The sequence below is a fragment of the Phalacrocorax aristotelis genome, chromosome 9, assembly GCF_949628215.1.
Source record: "Phalacrocorax aristotelis chromosome 9, bGulAri2.1, whole genome shotgun sequence".
In the NCBI taxonomy this organism is placed as follows: domain Eukaryota; kingdom Metazoa; phylum Chordata; class Aves; order Suliformes; family Phalacrocoracidae; genus Phalacrocorax; species Phalacrocorax aristotelis.
The window spans coordinates 9,671,810-9,687,455 of NC_134284.1; the positions used below are offsets into that span (position 1 = coordinate 9,671,810).

Sequence of the window (15,646 nt, forward strand, 5' to 3'; positions counted from 1 at the left end):
TTAATAAAAGGATATCCACCTAGAAAAAGGGGAGGTGGAAAGAAACACACCTAGTTGCACAAATGCTGCAGTCATAGCAAAAACATTATGAACTCTTAGCTCAGAAACACTGATCTTGGCGACAGATTTCTTTCAAGTTGGTAAATTTAGTATCTTCTGTATTACAATTTGAGAGATTTGGTTTATATTTATTTAAATTAAAAAAACTTAAAATAGCACTGTGCTCAAGACCATGGAGTAGCCTACAACATGGCTTTGAACAACGTGCTTATGAAAACTGCTGGTTATTTAGCCTTCATATTTTTCCCCAAGTCATAATTAATCCATGGTTATATCTACTTTCCAGCAGTTTTGAAACTCCAGACTTTTACAACTAGGAACTTTAGCTCCTCTAATTTGCTTGCAAATGGAAAGTTACCACTTAAAAGGAAGGAGATTACATCATCTTCTGCAGAATTAGTCCTTCTTATAAAACCAATCTTTCAAGTTTTGGAATAGTCAAAATGAAATTGAAATTTAATTAAAATTCTTTTTTTTTGGGTCTCAGTTACATTCTTGCATCTACTGGGAAAAACACTATCACCTCTGCTGCTGCTCTTAGCTTTGAAACACTAGAAGGATGTTAAAAGGGTGGTAAAATTCACACTGTGTTAGTAAGTTCTGAGCTGCAGCAGTTGTCAAAGCTAGGGCACCTTCCCACTAGAGAAAATGACAGGCCCGAAAAGAAACATATCAATGGATTTTAAAAATGCTTAATTTCATAAGACAAGGGAAAGAGTGCTGAAAGCTCTTGTTCACAGAAGCAATCAGATAGCTCTCAGTTATCCTGCATCCAGGGCCACAGGTTCCTTCCCATGCTCTGCTTCATTAAGAAAGGGGACAACAATGTTAATACATTTTAAATCTTAATATGTTAAGCAGTAATCACCTTTACTCCTGAAACAATGACACCATCTGCTGATTTAACCATATTTTTAAAGAAGTCTTCAAGTTTCTCTTTCTTATTTTTCCCACGAACACTCAACTGAAAAACAAATTAATTTATCAAGTTAGTTCATTTTCTGGAGGCAATAAAAGCTTTACACCTCACTGCACTGAGGATAATGTTTGTTTTGGCCTCCTCACACTCTTCCTGTCCCTCTAAGTTTGCCTAATTTAAGTAAACTGAGTTCCTGAACCAGAAAGCGTTTCTATGTCATGCAGCAAGAGGATCCTCTGTAACATATTTTGAAGCTAAGCACATACTCATTTGAGCCAACATTTGTAATGATTTCTTCAAAATTCAATGCTGATTTCTACAATTTTAAAAAGCAAGTCAAAACTGTTTGCAGAATATGAGCAACCACTAACTCTATCACCAAAGAGTTATTATGAATTCAGAAAGTCCTCTCCAAATTAGAAAGCAACTCAGTCATAACATGTGGATAGCCACAGTAGTCCAGTAACTAGAAAAAAATTAACAAAATTTTCACCTAAATTAGTAACGAAAAGGTTTTACTTATCAGAACATTTCATTAGAAATCCTCTCTATTTTCATTAGCAACAGAATTTAAACCATGGTTCCAAATCCTAAAAATTAGGATTCTGTCTTTGTTGCATCACCCTTCCCCACAATAAAAAAAAAATATTCAGTTAAAGAGTGGACAAGGATAACGTCATATGAAATCACCACCAAAAGCTAATCTTTTTAATCCAAAACATACTGGATTCCAATTAATATTTTTGATGCTGAGGCTAAAGCACATAGTGCATTTTGTTCCCCAGGTAGCAGCAAAATTAACTCCTACAGACTAAATGAATTTCTAACTTTTACAACACAAATACGTCTGGTATGAAGGAATTCATGCAATTTGCCCCAGGAGGTAAAGCCCTCTTAATCAACCTTCCATCCTACCACAGATGTACATCTTGATTTCTCTTGCCAGCAATTCAGTTTTCAATACTCACATCCTGATTATATTCCAAGAATACATGGAAATTTAAATCCTTTCTCAAAATAGGATGTGCTGCCACACGACACAAAAACACTTCATGCATTGCAACTGTCTTCTTGAATATTGCCAAATATTCACTGAAAACAAGAAAAAAGACAGATATAAGAATTTCACATGAAGCAAATAAGTTTGATATAAGCCTAATGAGCAGCTTTAAGAGATCCTCAATAAGGATACAAAATTATAAGCTGATATAGTAATGGTTATCACTCCAATTTTGATATATACATAAATAAATAGTACAATGTTAATACTAGGGGGAAATTTGAAGCCTTAACAAATTACAGAGAGACTTTTAATGAAGACTCAACAAATACATCCTAATTTTTAAGGCTAGCTAACACAGACTGGTTTGCTGAAAGTGTAACCTCATGTAATTGTCCTCTCCCCAACTCCCCAAAAACCAAGAAATTGAGACAAAGACTACAGTCACTAAGCACTATGTAGCTGATGTGCAAATTCCTTCCTCCCCATCTCCATCCCCTTGCCTATTTGCACCCTCCTTACTTATTTAAATGTTCATGTAGTTTTGTTAGCTCTTTAGGTAACAGTCTTTTATTCCATGTTAAAGCACCTAGCCTTTTGGGGCTGAAGCTTACGTGGATGTCTTGCTTCATAGTGGTTCTAAAAGTGAAATTAAGTGCTGCACTTGGTAGGTACAATGAAAAAAAATCAAGTTTAACCATGGCAATCGCATAGTTGCCCAGTTCAGCCAACTCAACTTTAAAGCAATTACTCCTTTGTGATTTAATTAAGAGGAAGGCATTCTTATCAATACAAGTTTGCTAGAATCCATTTTGCTTTGCAAATTCAATTAATAAGATGTAACTTGTCTAGAAATACGGAAGGGGCTCTTTTCCCCAATCCGAGGTCAAACAGTGACATGATAACCAACACTCTTGCTTCCACTATGTGCAAGGAGGTTAAGATTTACATACCAGCAAACCAGCAGGGCCAGTGTTGGGAGATGTTTGATCTCAGTGAGAGTAGTAGTCATTCAGTGAAGACAAAAAAGGAGGATGCAGAGGATGGAGGTGGCAGTAGAAGAAACCCAAAGTTTTCTGTGTTATCCAACCCCTAACCAGACCACAAGAGAATCATGATCAGGGCCGCTGGAAAACCACAGATTCTTTAAAATCTATAGTGTTTTGCTAATTTCCAGTTTTCTGCATATGAAGTGTATATCTATTCTGCTATAAATTATGTTGCACGTAACACTAATACAGAGCTTTTTAAGACATTTGCTCACAGCAGCTGAAGTTCGGAGAGAAAGCAGCAGTTCTAAGAGTTCTATGTACTTTTCTTGCCAATTCAGAGCTCTTGATAGAAGCAGTCTAGAAGCAGCGTAAATATACACTTGAAAACTGAAACCAATGACAGGAAAAAGATCAAAGAAGTGAATGCATGATAAGGAAAGTGGATGAAGCAAGGAGAAACTTCACTGTGTAACTCAAGATAGAACCAAAAGCCTTAGGGCAGATATTTCAATACACATTAAATTTACAGTAAGGGAAAGTACTATTTTCAGGAAGTATATTCTCCTTGCGCATAAAAAAAAGGGGAGTGTCAAAAAAAAGTATTTCCTAGTAATCTCCATATTTCTTGGGGAACAGAATGTTGGCATCTATGTTTACAGTACCAACCACATGCAAAAATCCCTAGTTCAAACCCTACATGTATAAACCTTAAAGTTTCATTACACTTATAAAATGTGGAACACCAGAACTAACATTAAGACAGATATTACCTCCTCCCTTTGCAGGTGTTCTGTGAAGAAAAGGATCTAACTAGTTTTTTCCTTATAAAAGAATCCTCAAAAACAAGATTTTTTTTTTCCTGTTTCAGAAGATCTTCCATGAAATTATTTCTACAATTTTCCTAATGGCTCTGATCATGATCACTAAGGTAACCCTGGTTATGTAGCACTGGATTCTCAAGCCTGTATCTTACAGAGACCCATTACAGTGAAGTCAGTAACATGGGACAGCAAACAGCATTACAAGTTGAGGGATAAAAAAAAAATAGTAATCAAGTCTACATACGCCTCCAGTTCTTGTTTCATCTTGGTGAATTCTTCTTTAGTCATTGATCCTTCCCCTTCGCCAAGTTTCTGCAGTTTCTCCCTTGAGGCATCAAAGTCAGGCCTGGGTGGTGCTGGTGGAATCTGAAATTGAATCCAATTTTTTTTTAATTGCATATCTTCTCAGACAACATCCATTCAGTACAGGAACTGTAAACCACCTGCAGCTTTTTAATACATGGCTCTCTCTTTCATCGCTCATTACAGCATTTATGAATAAATTCTCTCATTCATGAGTTAGACATGCTGCATTACTATCCCAAGTTTGACCAAGTCTCCTTGAAAATTAGTAAAGAATTAACTAATGGCTTCAGTAGTTTAATTACAACATAAACCAAATAATACCTAGCTTTCCCAATACAATGAATTTAAACTTGAAATAATTATTTTATAATTAGTTTTCTTTTAGCTTATTTGGTAAGGACTGTTACTTGGTCAAAGAAAAAAAAAATCCACAATTGTTTTCATGCCATCCATTTATAACTCCCCAAAATTTAAACAAAAAAGCCAATTCCATATTGTTTGCAGGCACTAGTTCTTTCTTGCAGCACTGTTAGCATTAAAGATACATCTGTTGAAATAACAAAGCACACAGTAAACAAGTCTCTAGGTTAATCTTGTAATGCAGTATATTAACGTTGAAAGAGGAAACACTACTGTCAAACTAATCCTGAATTGCTACCAGTAAAGGGACAGAGAACAAAGCTAAACTATGCTTAAATTTTAGTTCACTGATAATTGTCCATCACATTAATGCATTACAAAAAAGAAAAATCAGCATCTATGCAGTCAATTGTCTGAAACTCATTACCACCACACTGAAGGCCTAGTCGCTTCAGATAGCTTTTCTAACTAAAAAAAGACTAGCTCAAGAATGGTATGACACATCACAGATTGTATTAATCATAATGTACCCACTAGTTAATTAGAAATACATGTTTACCTTCTGAATCATTAGATAGCCCCCCCCCCCCCCCCCAAAAAAAATAATACCTAACTTTCACACCAGGATGACAAATATTCCTATTTGTTCCTATTTGTCACTAAAGTATGAACAGTAGCACCCATTTTTAATAGGCAGTATCGCAAGGTGACTATTTTGGGACCCCTGCTCCCTGGAGGCCTGAAATAAACTTCAAACCATAAGTTGTTGTTTATTAAGGTTCTCTGTAGTTCTAGATGCTATTTGCATTGGTTTTTACCCCTCCAACTGATTTATGGTAAAACGATTCTGATTTTCATAATGAAAACTGGAAAAGTCTAATAACTAGAGCTCAGTTACTGCACTCGGCCATTCCAGCTAAAACAAAGGCAACATGAAACTTGTAACCAAGTTAAACATTAGCTTGCAAAAACAATACCACCAAGTTATACTGTTCACTGATCTCCCACACTTTCAACACGGTGGACTAAAAACACACTTGGATAAGAGATTAAACTACTCACTCCTTAGGAGTGAAAGGCAAGACAGTATGACAACTACAGTAACTTTCCTCCTAGCTTGCTTCAACCATTAACTTTGTCTAATTGCATAAAATGAAGTACTAGAGCATCTGATCTGATTTTAGAAGGAACGAACATCTGCAGTTTCCACTGCATTTAAAAGCAGTCACAAGTACTTTTGATACTGTCCACAGAAAACAGCGCGCACAAACCAAAAGAACCATAATACTTACAATATAGCCAGCATAGTCCTCATTCTCAACAAAGGAATCATGAAGCCAAATAAACTCTTCATGTTGCCGGACAACAGAAAATTCATTTTGCTTGAAATTTGGTAAGGAACTCTAGAAGGGGAAAAGGAGGAAGAGTTATGGGGAAAAAAAGAAAAACCACACAGCAAAAATCCAAACCCACACACTAGAAAAAAAATCCACCAAAAAATGTTTCTCATTACTATATGAAAAACACCTCCAAGGAACAACAAATAAAAAAATATCAGTGTAAGGTCACCCAATAATCCAAGTAAGAATTTGGCCAAAAAAAGTTCATACAGCAATAATCACACCCATCTTAATTAGTGCAGCAATCAATCGGAATGGGTTGCCCAAAGAGGTTGTGGAGTCTCCACCCTCGGAGATATTCAAAACCCAAATGGACAAGTCCTGAGCAATGTGCTCTGGTTCATCCTGATTTAATGGTGGGAGTGAGGGAAGAGATGAGACTAAATGATCCCCAGAAATTTTATTCAACCTCAATTATTCTGTGATGCTGTGATTCAAATTAAAAAAAAAAAAGTCATAAACAAGCAGTAGCTAGAACTGATTCTTGAATGTAATTCCATTATGAAATATATTTTTAGAATCTGAAACCATGGCTAATCTAATAAAAAACTAGACTGAAGAATACTGAGGTATATTAAAGATTCTACCTGCTCATAGGCCAATTAATAAGTATGGGAATGGCATGACAAAACATCAGTATAAAAAACTGAATGCCACTTTTTTCTAAACAGTTTTTAACTTCTTAACTTTTTAGCCACCTTTTTCTTAAGCACTGCAGCTACACAGACTCCTAAACATGAGATAATGCTAATTTCTCATTTCCTTTGGATTGTACTACACTTGTTTCAATAAACAGTTTAAGCAAACTTTCTTCTCTCTATAATTAAGAAAATGTTCTGTGCACAAACCCAGGCTTTTACCTTTGTATGGACAGTGAATTTCACTTTGTCCCTCTCACTGAGTGCATCTGAGATATCCACTTGCAGAGCAGCATCAGTCTGGAGATCTACATTTATGGCTCTAAGCTAAACAAAGAAAAATCTATTTAGCTTAAATTTAAAAAAGTTAATTATATTTCCTTTATTGTTCCCTTGAGAAGAACCCTGATCTTGCAATGCTGAACACTCTTAAAACACTGAAAACAGATTACAAAAAACCCCAACATTAAAGGACTATATACAGTGGAAAAAGAAATTCCAGTAGTACTCCTTATGGCACACATGACCATACAAAATTATTTCCTTTACCATACTCCTTGTTAGCGCACTATTGTCATTTCTTGTATTGTTAACCTGCTAGTAATTGAGATGGTCAAGACAAAGTGCATTTACAGTTGGCAAGTTTGGTAGGTTTTTCTCTTCATTCTTCTCTTTATTCCCCCGCTCCCCTGAATTGACAACCTGCTGTAAGTAAATGTACTTGTAAAAGTAATTATAAAGGTACTAACAGTTGGAAATGTACTTTTAAGGAGAAAAGTGGTCCTATATTTCAAAGAAGCAAGAGCTATTAAAGACCTGGCTTACTCACATTGCCTTACACTAATCTTTCATTTAACATTTCCCATGGTATACTGAAAAAGCTTAAAAAAAGTAACATCCTGAACTTCACAGAGCTAAGTCTCCTTGGGAATATTGGGGGGGGGAACGACACGACACAGGATGGGACGGAACACGATGGACACAAACAAACAAAACCCACTCAAACCCAAGATTTCCATCTCTTAAAAATCAGCATGAGAAATGGCACAAGTGCGCATATTTTTTCCACAAGACATGAAACCTGAACTCTTTCACAAAATAATTCCAAAGTCACATCAAAAAGAAAACGAGATAATGATCAAATATAGAAAAATTTGAATATCATCTGCACACTGCAATGTTTGGCAGTAACTGGTCCAAAGGCTTCAACAGTATGTGGTGAAACTAAAACCTCATTTAGGCCCCAACTGGAAATCTGAGTCTCCTCAGCCTTGCACCCTTGTTGTTCTAGCACACTTGGTCCCATGACAATTTAATTATCATGATCAACAGATATGCAGATTATTTTTGAAGTACCAAGACTAATTCTGAAACCTCCTCCAATCACATTGTCAAAAAAATATTTCAATGTCATGCTCATGAGGCTTACTTTTTAGTGAGACACTGTTTTCTTTGATGCTGCTTTTTTCTTAGAAATATCACATTCTACGGTATAAAAATGCTTTGCCATACAAAGTTATACTTTTTCCTGCAAAAATTTTGAAGTCCATACTCAAGAAAAAAAAAATGCTTTCAGTATCAGCAACACACAGTACAAAGGTTTTACATGAGCATATTTTGAAGCCAATGCTGCAAGGCACTGGAACAGCACTAGGAAACATCAACTGCCACATCTTGTTTTCCACCAGTTATCTTAATCCTTCTCTTTAATTATAGTGGTCAGCTCCCACTCTAGCTTTCTCACTAACCTCAATGCATGGACAACTCTGCTGCTTATGTAGCATCAACCAGACTAATAGACTTAGTGTATTAAAGTAAACCAAAATCACAGTCTACTGTATTCTGCTAGGCTAGCAAAATAAAACACTTCAATAGCTCTAACACAAATAGTACTAGCTTTTCCTTACAGCACAGTTGCAAATCATTAAAACCACTGCATGGTAACACATTCACACACGTGATTCGGGCATCGCTTTTTGTTTTGTTTTCCCAAGGTTTAGGGGGTCACTGCCTCACACAAAGGCCTATCATCACGCCACAATCCACTGCAGATCACTTCTCAGAGGCAGAATCAACTAGCTCCTACTGAGTTTCTAATGTGTTTAACATCTAATTTAGGAAAGAAAAATATAATCTGACATACCAATGTCTGCTTTATTTCATGACACCACATTTTTCAGACTGTAAAAAAGTTTCTAGTGCTTACACTGTCTGGGGTACTATTTGTTTTCCTACTGTCCCCCAGAATACATTAACAAACAGAGTAATCTCGGCAAATAATCTGGATTATCCAAATGCTATTTTGTAGTCTTTCAGGGGTCACAAAAATTTCTACTAAAATGCTTTTCCTCCTCCTTTTTATAAAAGTGGTACAATACAAAGTTCTAAGACTCAGTATAACAGCTGTTTGAGTTTGTCACTGTGCAGCACACCCCAGCCATAAGCACTATTCACAATTTTTGAAACAAAATGCTTATCTGTGCTGAAAAAATTAAGAACTACCTAAACACAACTTCACTCATGACATACAACTGCAAAGGACTATTTGTTTGATTTATACTGAGTTAAGGTTGTAACGGTTTTGAGGAGTTTAATAATATGTTAAATTATGCTTAGGAGCCTGTCTGCCAACACGGAACATTTTCATCTGCAACGGTAATGAAGCATTTATGAAAGGTGTCAAAGACAATCAGAAAGTTGAAGGACTAAACGTATTCATGTGGCACAATGGTTCATGTTGCATTACTGGGAATTAAATTCACAAACAACATCATCACACAACAAACTTAAGCAATCTATTCATCGCTACTTCCAAAAGAAAACTACCACCAACAGATGGCTTTCTAGTCATAAAGGGAGTAGAAAATTTAAAACTAAACCTGATTTGGATGAAAACTGAATTGTAAGTACCTTAAATTCCAGAAAAAGTGCAGGTGGGATACAGTCCTTTTGTATCTTGCCCCGCTCCCCTCAATCTTTATGCTTAGATAACTTTATGCTTTAGATACATGCTCTACACCCACGGTGAACAACTTGCAAAACAAAAGCTAACTTAATTTAGCTGCTTTACAGTTTCCTATCCTATACTGAGAAAGCCCGTTTTATTCCAAGGGTCTAGAAAATACCAGAAGCCAAAGGGAGGGCTAAACGATGTTACAGTACTAAAAGAGAACATAACGCAAGGAGATTTAGCACCTAAGCCCTTGCTCAAGGATCAATTATACTTCAAACGACAATGGAAGGAAGCTGGTAGAGACAAGGGAAACAACCAAACCTTACCTTCCTAGGTAATGTCATCCTTTAACAACAGTAACTTCTATACTCTATGCTCTTTCAAAAACACCAGGGAAAAAGGACTCTTCAGCAGGTTCTTTACAAGCAGATAAATACACAGAGCAAGGGAAACAAACAATACTTTTACAACAAAAGATTACAAAGTGTCATCACAGCATTAAGTTTCTAGCAGACCTGTTCTAAGGGATAGCTCATTTCCCCTAAATAAATACACAAGACCATAAGCCAAGTCGGCTAAAGTTTGTATAGATATAAAACACACAAGACAGTACTAGTAGAGCAATACTATGCCACCTTTCAAAGTATGTATTGTTTATGTTAGAGAGACCACAAAGAACTCCAACAGGAACCAAGTTACTCCAAGCGAACTCAATAGTATCCCCTTAAGTGAGATTTAGAAAAGCAATTGCCACAAGTTCATTTTACGCAGACCATTTATAAGAAGTTCCTTCTACAGACCACCCACTGCTACTTCCTCAAAGATGATTCTTAGTGCTTTGTTTTACAATTTTCCGGAAAAGGCTCTATATGGTATAACACAGTTGTTTGAAAGATTACTGGTTTATGCGCAGCATCATTTCCAGCCCTCTTTTCACCCCATCGTCCCCATGTTAAACTTAATACAACTGTAGCTGACAAACATGATTCTGAAGAGTTATTAGTACAGCTGGCATAGCAATATCTGAATTCTAGAGCAGAAAGTGTACTGGTTTTCAAAACTAAAAATCTCAGAAGTTGCTGTCCATGCTTTCAAATAAAGGCTTGACCTACCCATTTTTTAATCGCAGACAGAGGAAGGCAACAAATCAGAACCAGGGAAACACTTTATGAAAAGCTGTTTATTTTTACTACTACTACTAATAATAAAAAAGTTACAGTTTTGAAGATTAAAGCACAGACTGCCAGTATTGCTTTTGATTAGATTTTCTTTATTACAATCAAAATCATGTTTTAACCCCAAGGATTTACACAGCAGTGGAAAAGTTAAAAACCTAGAGTGATTGAAAATAAGAAACCTAAAAAAATTAGGGAAAGGCGAAGGACATTGTTCTGGTTTAATTCCTCAGTGCTAGATGGGGAAGGCGGGGGAGAAAAAAAAAAAAGAAAGAGACTGCACTTGGCCAACTGAGATGATGTAAGTTGTCCAACAGCACAAACAAGCCTGCTAAGAGATCTCTTAAGGCTTTGAAATTACCTTGTGAACTCCGGACTACCTGTAGCCTTAGAGGGAAAACTAATAACCAAACAAAAAACCAAATGAGTTTTGCATCAGATCTGCATTGTTATGTTCTAGCTGTGCCTTCAGATAAAGACAACTTAGCTGTGCACTTTAATGTCTGTTCCTAAATACCAGGGACAACTTATGTAAAATACAACTCTATAATTAACAAGTTCTTCAGTCCTTGTTCCGAAGACACTCAAAGGACAACAATTTCCACCTTCTCTCTTTTATCCAGTATTCTTATTAAAGTAGCTGTATAATTAAAGGCAAAAGCTCCACCATGGCCAGAATCACCTAATACAATACTAGAATTCCTTTTTAAATTTCTGGTCATAAACTAGAACATAAAATGCACTGGATTCCTACAATATGCACAGTCAAAGATTGCTTAGGACTTAACATTGCATTTGACACTTCAGTACGGCATGTATGATAAAAGGGTATACCAACACAGTGTTTTCCAGATTTTGTATTTTTAGTAATATACTAGGTGTAGCCACTTTGATAACCAGCAATGGCCAAGGCAACCTAAGCAACCCAGAAGCTGCTCTCCTACCTTGCTTAGAGTCAGTCTTTCTCAAGATACTAACCAAGAGGGGCAATCAGTCTGAAGACGTTACACTACGTTAGGTGATTTGTTGCTTAAGTGAGGCAGGCAAATTAGAGAAAGACGAATGCAGCGGTTAGAAGAGCAACGAAGGCCAGAAACAGCAGGGCAGAGGAAAAGGTTTTCTCGCTAAGAAACGTCCTCACAGCATCCTGAGCCATGAGCAGAACTTCTTTTCAATAAAGAGTTCATTATGCAGCACGCGCCCGCAATGTAAGCGTCCCATTGTTGTCTATGGGAGAACCTTCGGGGCCTAAAGAGAGGCGAGAGGGCACGACTATTTCACCTAGGCCCCGGCTCGCGATTAAAGATGGAACCTGGGGCTCCCCACAGGCCGGTCAGCCCGGTCAGGTCCGCGGCCCCAGCTGGGCCTGTGCGAGGGGAAGGGGCACGTACCCGCCGGGGAAGGGCGCAGAGGGAGAGAACATGAGTCTCCAGCAACACAGACAGCGCCCCGCGAGCCGCTCCCAGAGCCACGGAAGACCTGCCCTTCCAAAACTTGGGTGCCAGAACAACGAAAAATCCACGGCACAACACGCGCACGCAGGGACTGATTCCTGAGGGAGGCCGTACTATTTCCACCCCAGCAGAACACAGCCCCCGGACCCCACCTGCCCGCCGCCCCCCAGCGCCCCGCGTCCCTCCCGGCACCGCGGCGGGGCCCGGGGCAGGCGGCAGCTGGAGGCCGCCGGGGGAAGGGGCCGGCCCCCACCCATGCCCCGGGGCCCCCACGCCTCCCCGCTACACTCACCCCTCGGTCCTCCTCCGAGAGGAAATCTGGGCCGTCGTCCGAGCCTTCCTGCTGGGGGCGAAGGGGAGGAGGCGGCGGGAGCCGGGGGGGCGCGGAGGGGCACAGCCGGCAGCAGGGCGGGTGGGGGGAAGACAAAGCGCAGAGGTTAGTGACCCGACCGCGCACCGCCCGCCCCGCCCCGACACCGCGGCCGCCCCGACACCCACCATCATGGCTGCTGGCAGCGCTCGGCGCCCGCCGGCCCGCCCGGAGCACAGCGGCGGGGCGGGGCGGGGCTGCGGCGCGCGGGGGCGGGGCGGGGCGGGGCGGCGGCGGCGCCTCTCGCGAGGGAGCGGAGGGCGCAGCGCGCGCTCGGCGGCCGTTGAGGGGAGGGCGGGAGCGCGGGAGGCCTGACAGGGCAAGCGGGAGCTTCGCCTCCCCGCCCACCCCCGCAACCCCGGGGCTTACTGACGGGCTGCGAGACACCGGTGCTCAAAGTCTACCCGCGCCTCGGTGGCGAACGTTTCCCGTGGCCGGTTTGCTGAGGGGAGAGCGGCGGTGTTCACGCGGACAGAACTGAAACGCGTGGCGCACTGAGAGTGAGCGTGCAAGACCTCTGGAAATGTGCGAAACGGGCAGAACTCTGCTGCCATCCCTGACCTTCGTCCATAACCAATTGCGTGCAGGCTGTCCTGCTTCTCCTTCCGTCATGAGAGATGGACTGCACAGCGCCAGCCCCTTGCCACATGCGTTTTTACAAGCATATGTGTGTGAAACAGACTATGCAATTATACAGTGCTAGAAATTAAGTGGTTTGTAATATGTCTTTGATTTATGGGCAGTTACGTGACTAAGATTGATGACTGCCTTTCATTCAGACTAAGAAATGGAGCCATTAAATGTCCCTTTGTCTAATGACAGTGGAAAACATCAACATCCACAGACTAAACCGAATATAAGCGTGGAGGGTAGGGAGTCCATGCCTGAGAGTGCATTTGCTGTGAATCAGAGGTAGAACAGCCAAGAAACAGCCTCGGGGTGGGGTTTTATGATCAGCATAAACCGACCTAAGTCTGTGCTGTTGCTGAGAAATGGCGGCACGTGTGGACATTAGCGCTCCCCCCGGGCGTACGGTCAGGCGGATGAGGGCATTGATCCAGCTGCAAATTAATCCTGCGACAATTAGTTTCTATCTGAGTCGGCTCCATAATCCAGCCAAGCCCACAGTTACACAAGCACTAGCAGGACAGGACCACTGCTTGCCACAGTAGCACCATGGATTTAGATGGGACTAAGCCGATCAGGAAACTACACCTTGAGAAATGCCACTCATCCAGCCTCAAGATAAGTGAAGAGAAAGCCTTCTGAGTTCTGTACTGCTGAAAAGTGTGCTTTGAAATTTGGAAATGGAAATTGTCTCTTGGAAATTGTTTTTAGTATGGCTACGGAAAGAGGCTTTTGAATAGGTACTTTGTAAATGGTTTAAAAAGCTGTTCTTTGATCAGTTTTCATGTACACAGTCTGTTTCTGTCTTGTTACAGACACATGCAACATTGTCCAAAGTACTGTCTTACTACTTGGGTCAAGAGAAGTAAAAATATTTTACAAGATTCTGAGAAAGAGTATGTGACCTCAGTTTAAACACCAATCTTGTCATGCTGAAGGGGTAGAGACAAGGTCACAGGAAACTGAATTCTGGGTGTTCACCTGCACACATTAGCATCCTGTTCTGTGCACGGTCAGGACTCAGCACTATTCTACCACTCCACCTAGAAAACTTCTATTTTTCTGGAAAAACTAAAATCAGTGACAGAATTAGGGCTTTTTTTATTATTATTGTTAATTAATAGATTTTTGAAGGACCAAAGAACCCATGTTAAAGAGTTGAGAAAAGGCTTCACAAGTAATTAAGAGACTATTCCCTCTTCCAGGACAGCTAAGTAGTGCAGCTGACTGGCATGAATCTGGCAGGATGACCATCTCAGGTGCATCTACAAAAAAAAAAAAATAGGTTCTTTGGCTTTCCAGTGTGGCTCTGGGAGCCGTTCAGTCATGTTTTGGATGGCACAGAGGCTTTTGAGGGACATATTCCAAAACTGCAGCAGTACTGTGACTCTAAAGGTGCTCTGTACCAAATTATAACAAAACGGCTAAGCAGCAATGCTATTCATGACATTAAGTTTTCGTCCTGCCTTGATCAACTTCCCCCAGCTCCATGTTTTGCCCTACTTTTGTCCCCATGCTCCTCCCCGCTGGCAGAGCAATGCTTGCTGCACCCTTTTTCTGCTTCAGCAGCTGAGAGACAGATCATGTATGCCACGGGGACGTCCTAGCTAGTAGGTGGGAGAAAAGGACTGAGAGCCTCTTAGTGCTCCTCTGTCAAGGCTCAGTTTAATAAGCCTGCTCTGAGGCTGCAGGATCACATTCGGTTTCCTTCAACAGCTGAGCTCACCACACCTAAGGAGTTTCCATCCTGGCTGTTTGCACAGTCTCCTCTATGTCTACACTAACAATAATAAACCAGGTCAATGACCTAAATATAACCCAGCAAGAATGAAATTACACATTGTAACTGAGGCAAACTGACAGCCCTCTGGTACCATCACATTCCTCCCCTCCTCCACACACCTGGTTGTCTGCTTTATACCTACTTTGGTCTTCAGCAGGCCCTGACTCCAGTCAACCTGTCTCAACGGCAGAAAAATTACATGGGATAAAGGAAGGGAGAACTGTTTTGATAGGTGAGTTGCATGGACACAGGAGTTTGAAGCCAGAAGAGGGGGAATTCTTGAGGGTCTCAAATGATATCCTGAGAAATTATTCTCTTTATCAACACCACCTCACTTTTGCTCCAGGACATGCTCTGACTCACCCAGCAACTCATTTTTTGGTCTCATTTTTTCCTCATTTTTTCTTTTCAGCTACCATGTTTTATTTTGCCTCATTTTTAGCTGCTAAACTCTTGAGGCAAGGATCATCATAATTCTGAGTTTACAGAGCCATAAGTAGAAAGAGGGACCGATCCTGTGCCAGTTAGGGAAAATGCACTGTTGTAACCCAGAGGTCTTCAGATTTTTTTAAAAACATCCCCCTGCAAAGACTCATAATGTCAACAGATGGTGCTATATACATATTCTTAGGAATGCTTTCAGCCGAGGTTTACCCAACCAGTATTTCCTTTGTGTTTGAGGGTGATATCGCTGGAAATCTAGAAGCCACACAATTTAAGAAATACTTTTATCAGGGAATCACTGCAGAGATCTAAAGGCTTTCCGCTCCGTGGCATCATGTCATATA

At 40.3% G+C, this 15,646-nt stretch overlaps 1 protein-coding gene across 2 annotated transcripts in view; it reads right to left on the reverse strand.

Moving 5' to 3' along the window:
* The window catches only part of SNX6 (sorting nexin 6), a 28,591-nt gene extending 15,956 nt beyond the window's left edge, over positions 1-12,635 (reverse strand). Inside the window, exons 1-7 of one of the 2 annotated variants that reach the window (XM_075103340.1) lie at positions 12,577-12,635; positions 12,371-12,418; positions 6,719-6,823; positions 5,751-5,861; positions 4,037-4,158; positions 1,948-2,071; positions 929-1,024 (exon numbers count right to left, since the gene is read on the reverse strand). In XM_075103340.1, the coding sequence (XP_074959441.1) occupies positions 929-1,024; positions 1,948-2,071; positions 4,037-4,158; positions 5,751-5,861; positions 6,719-6,823; positions 12,371-12,418; positions 12,577-12,582 (612 nt within the window). In that variant the 5' untranslated portion in view covers positions 12,583-12,635. Of the gene's footprint in view, positions 1-928; positions 1,025-1,947; positions 2,072-4,036; positions 4,159-5,750; positions 5,862-6,718; positions 6,824-12,370; positions 12,422-12,576 lie in introns of both variants that reach the window. The other variant, XM_075103339.1, reaches the window with a different exon arrangement.
* Positions 12,636-15,646: the final 3,011 nt, after the last annotated feature.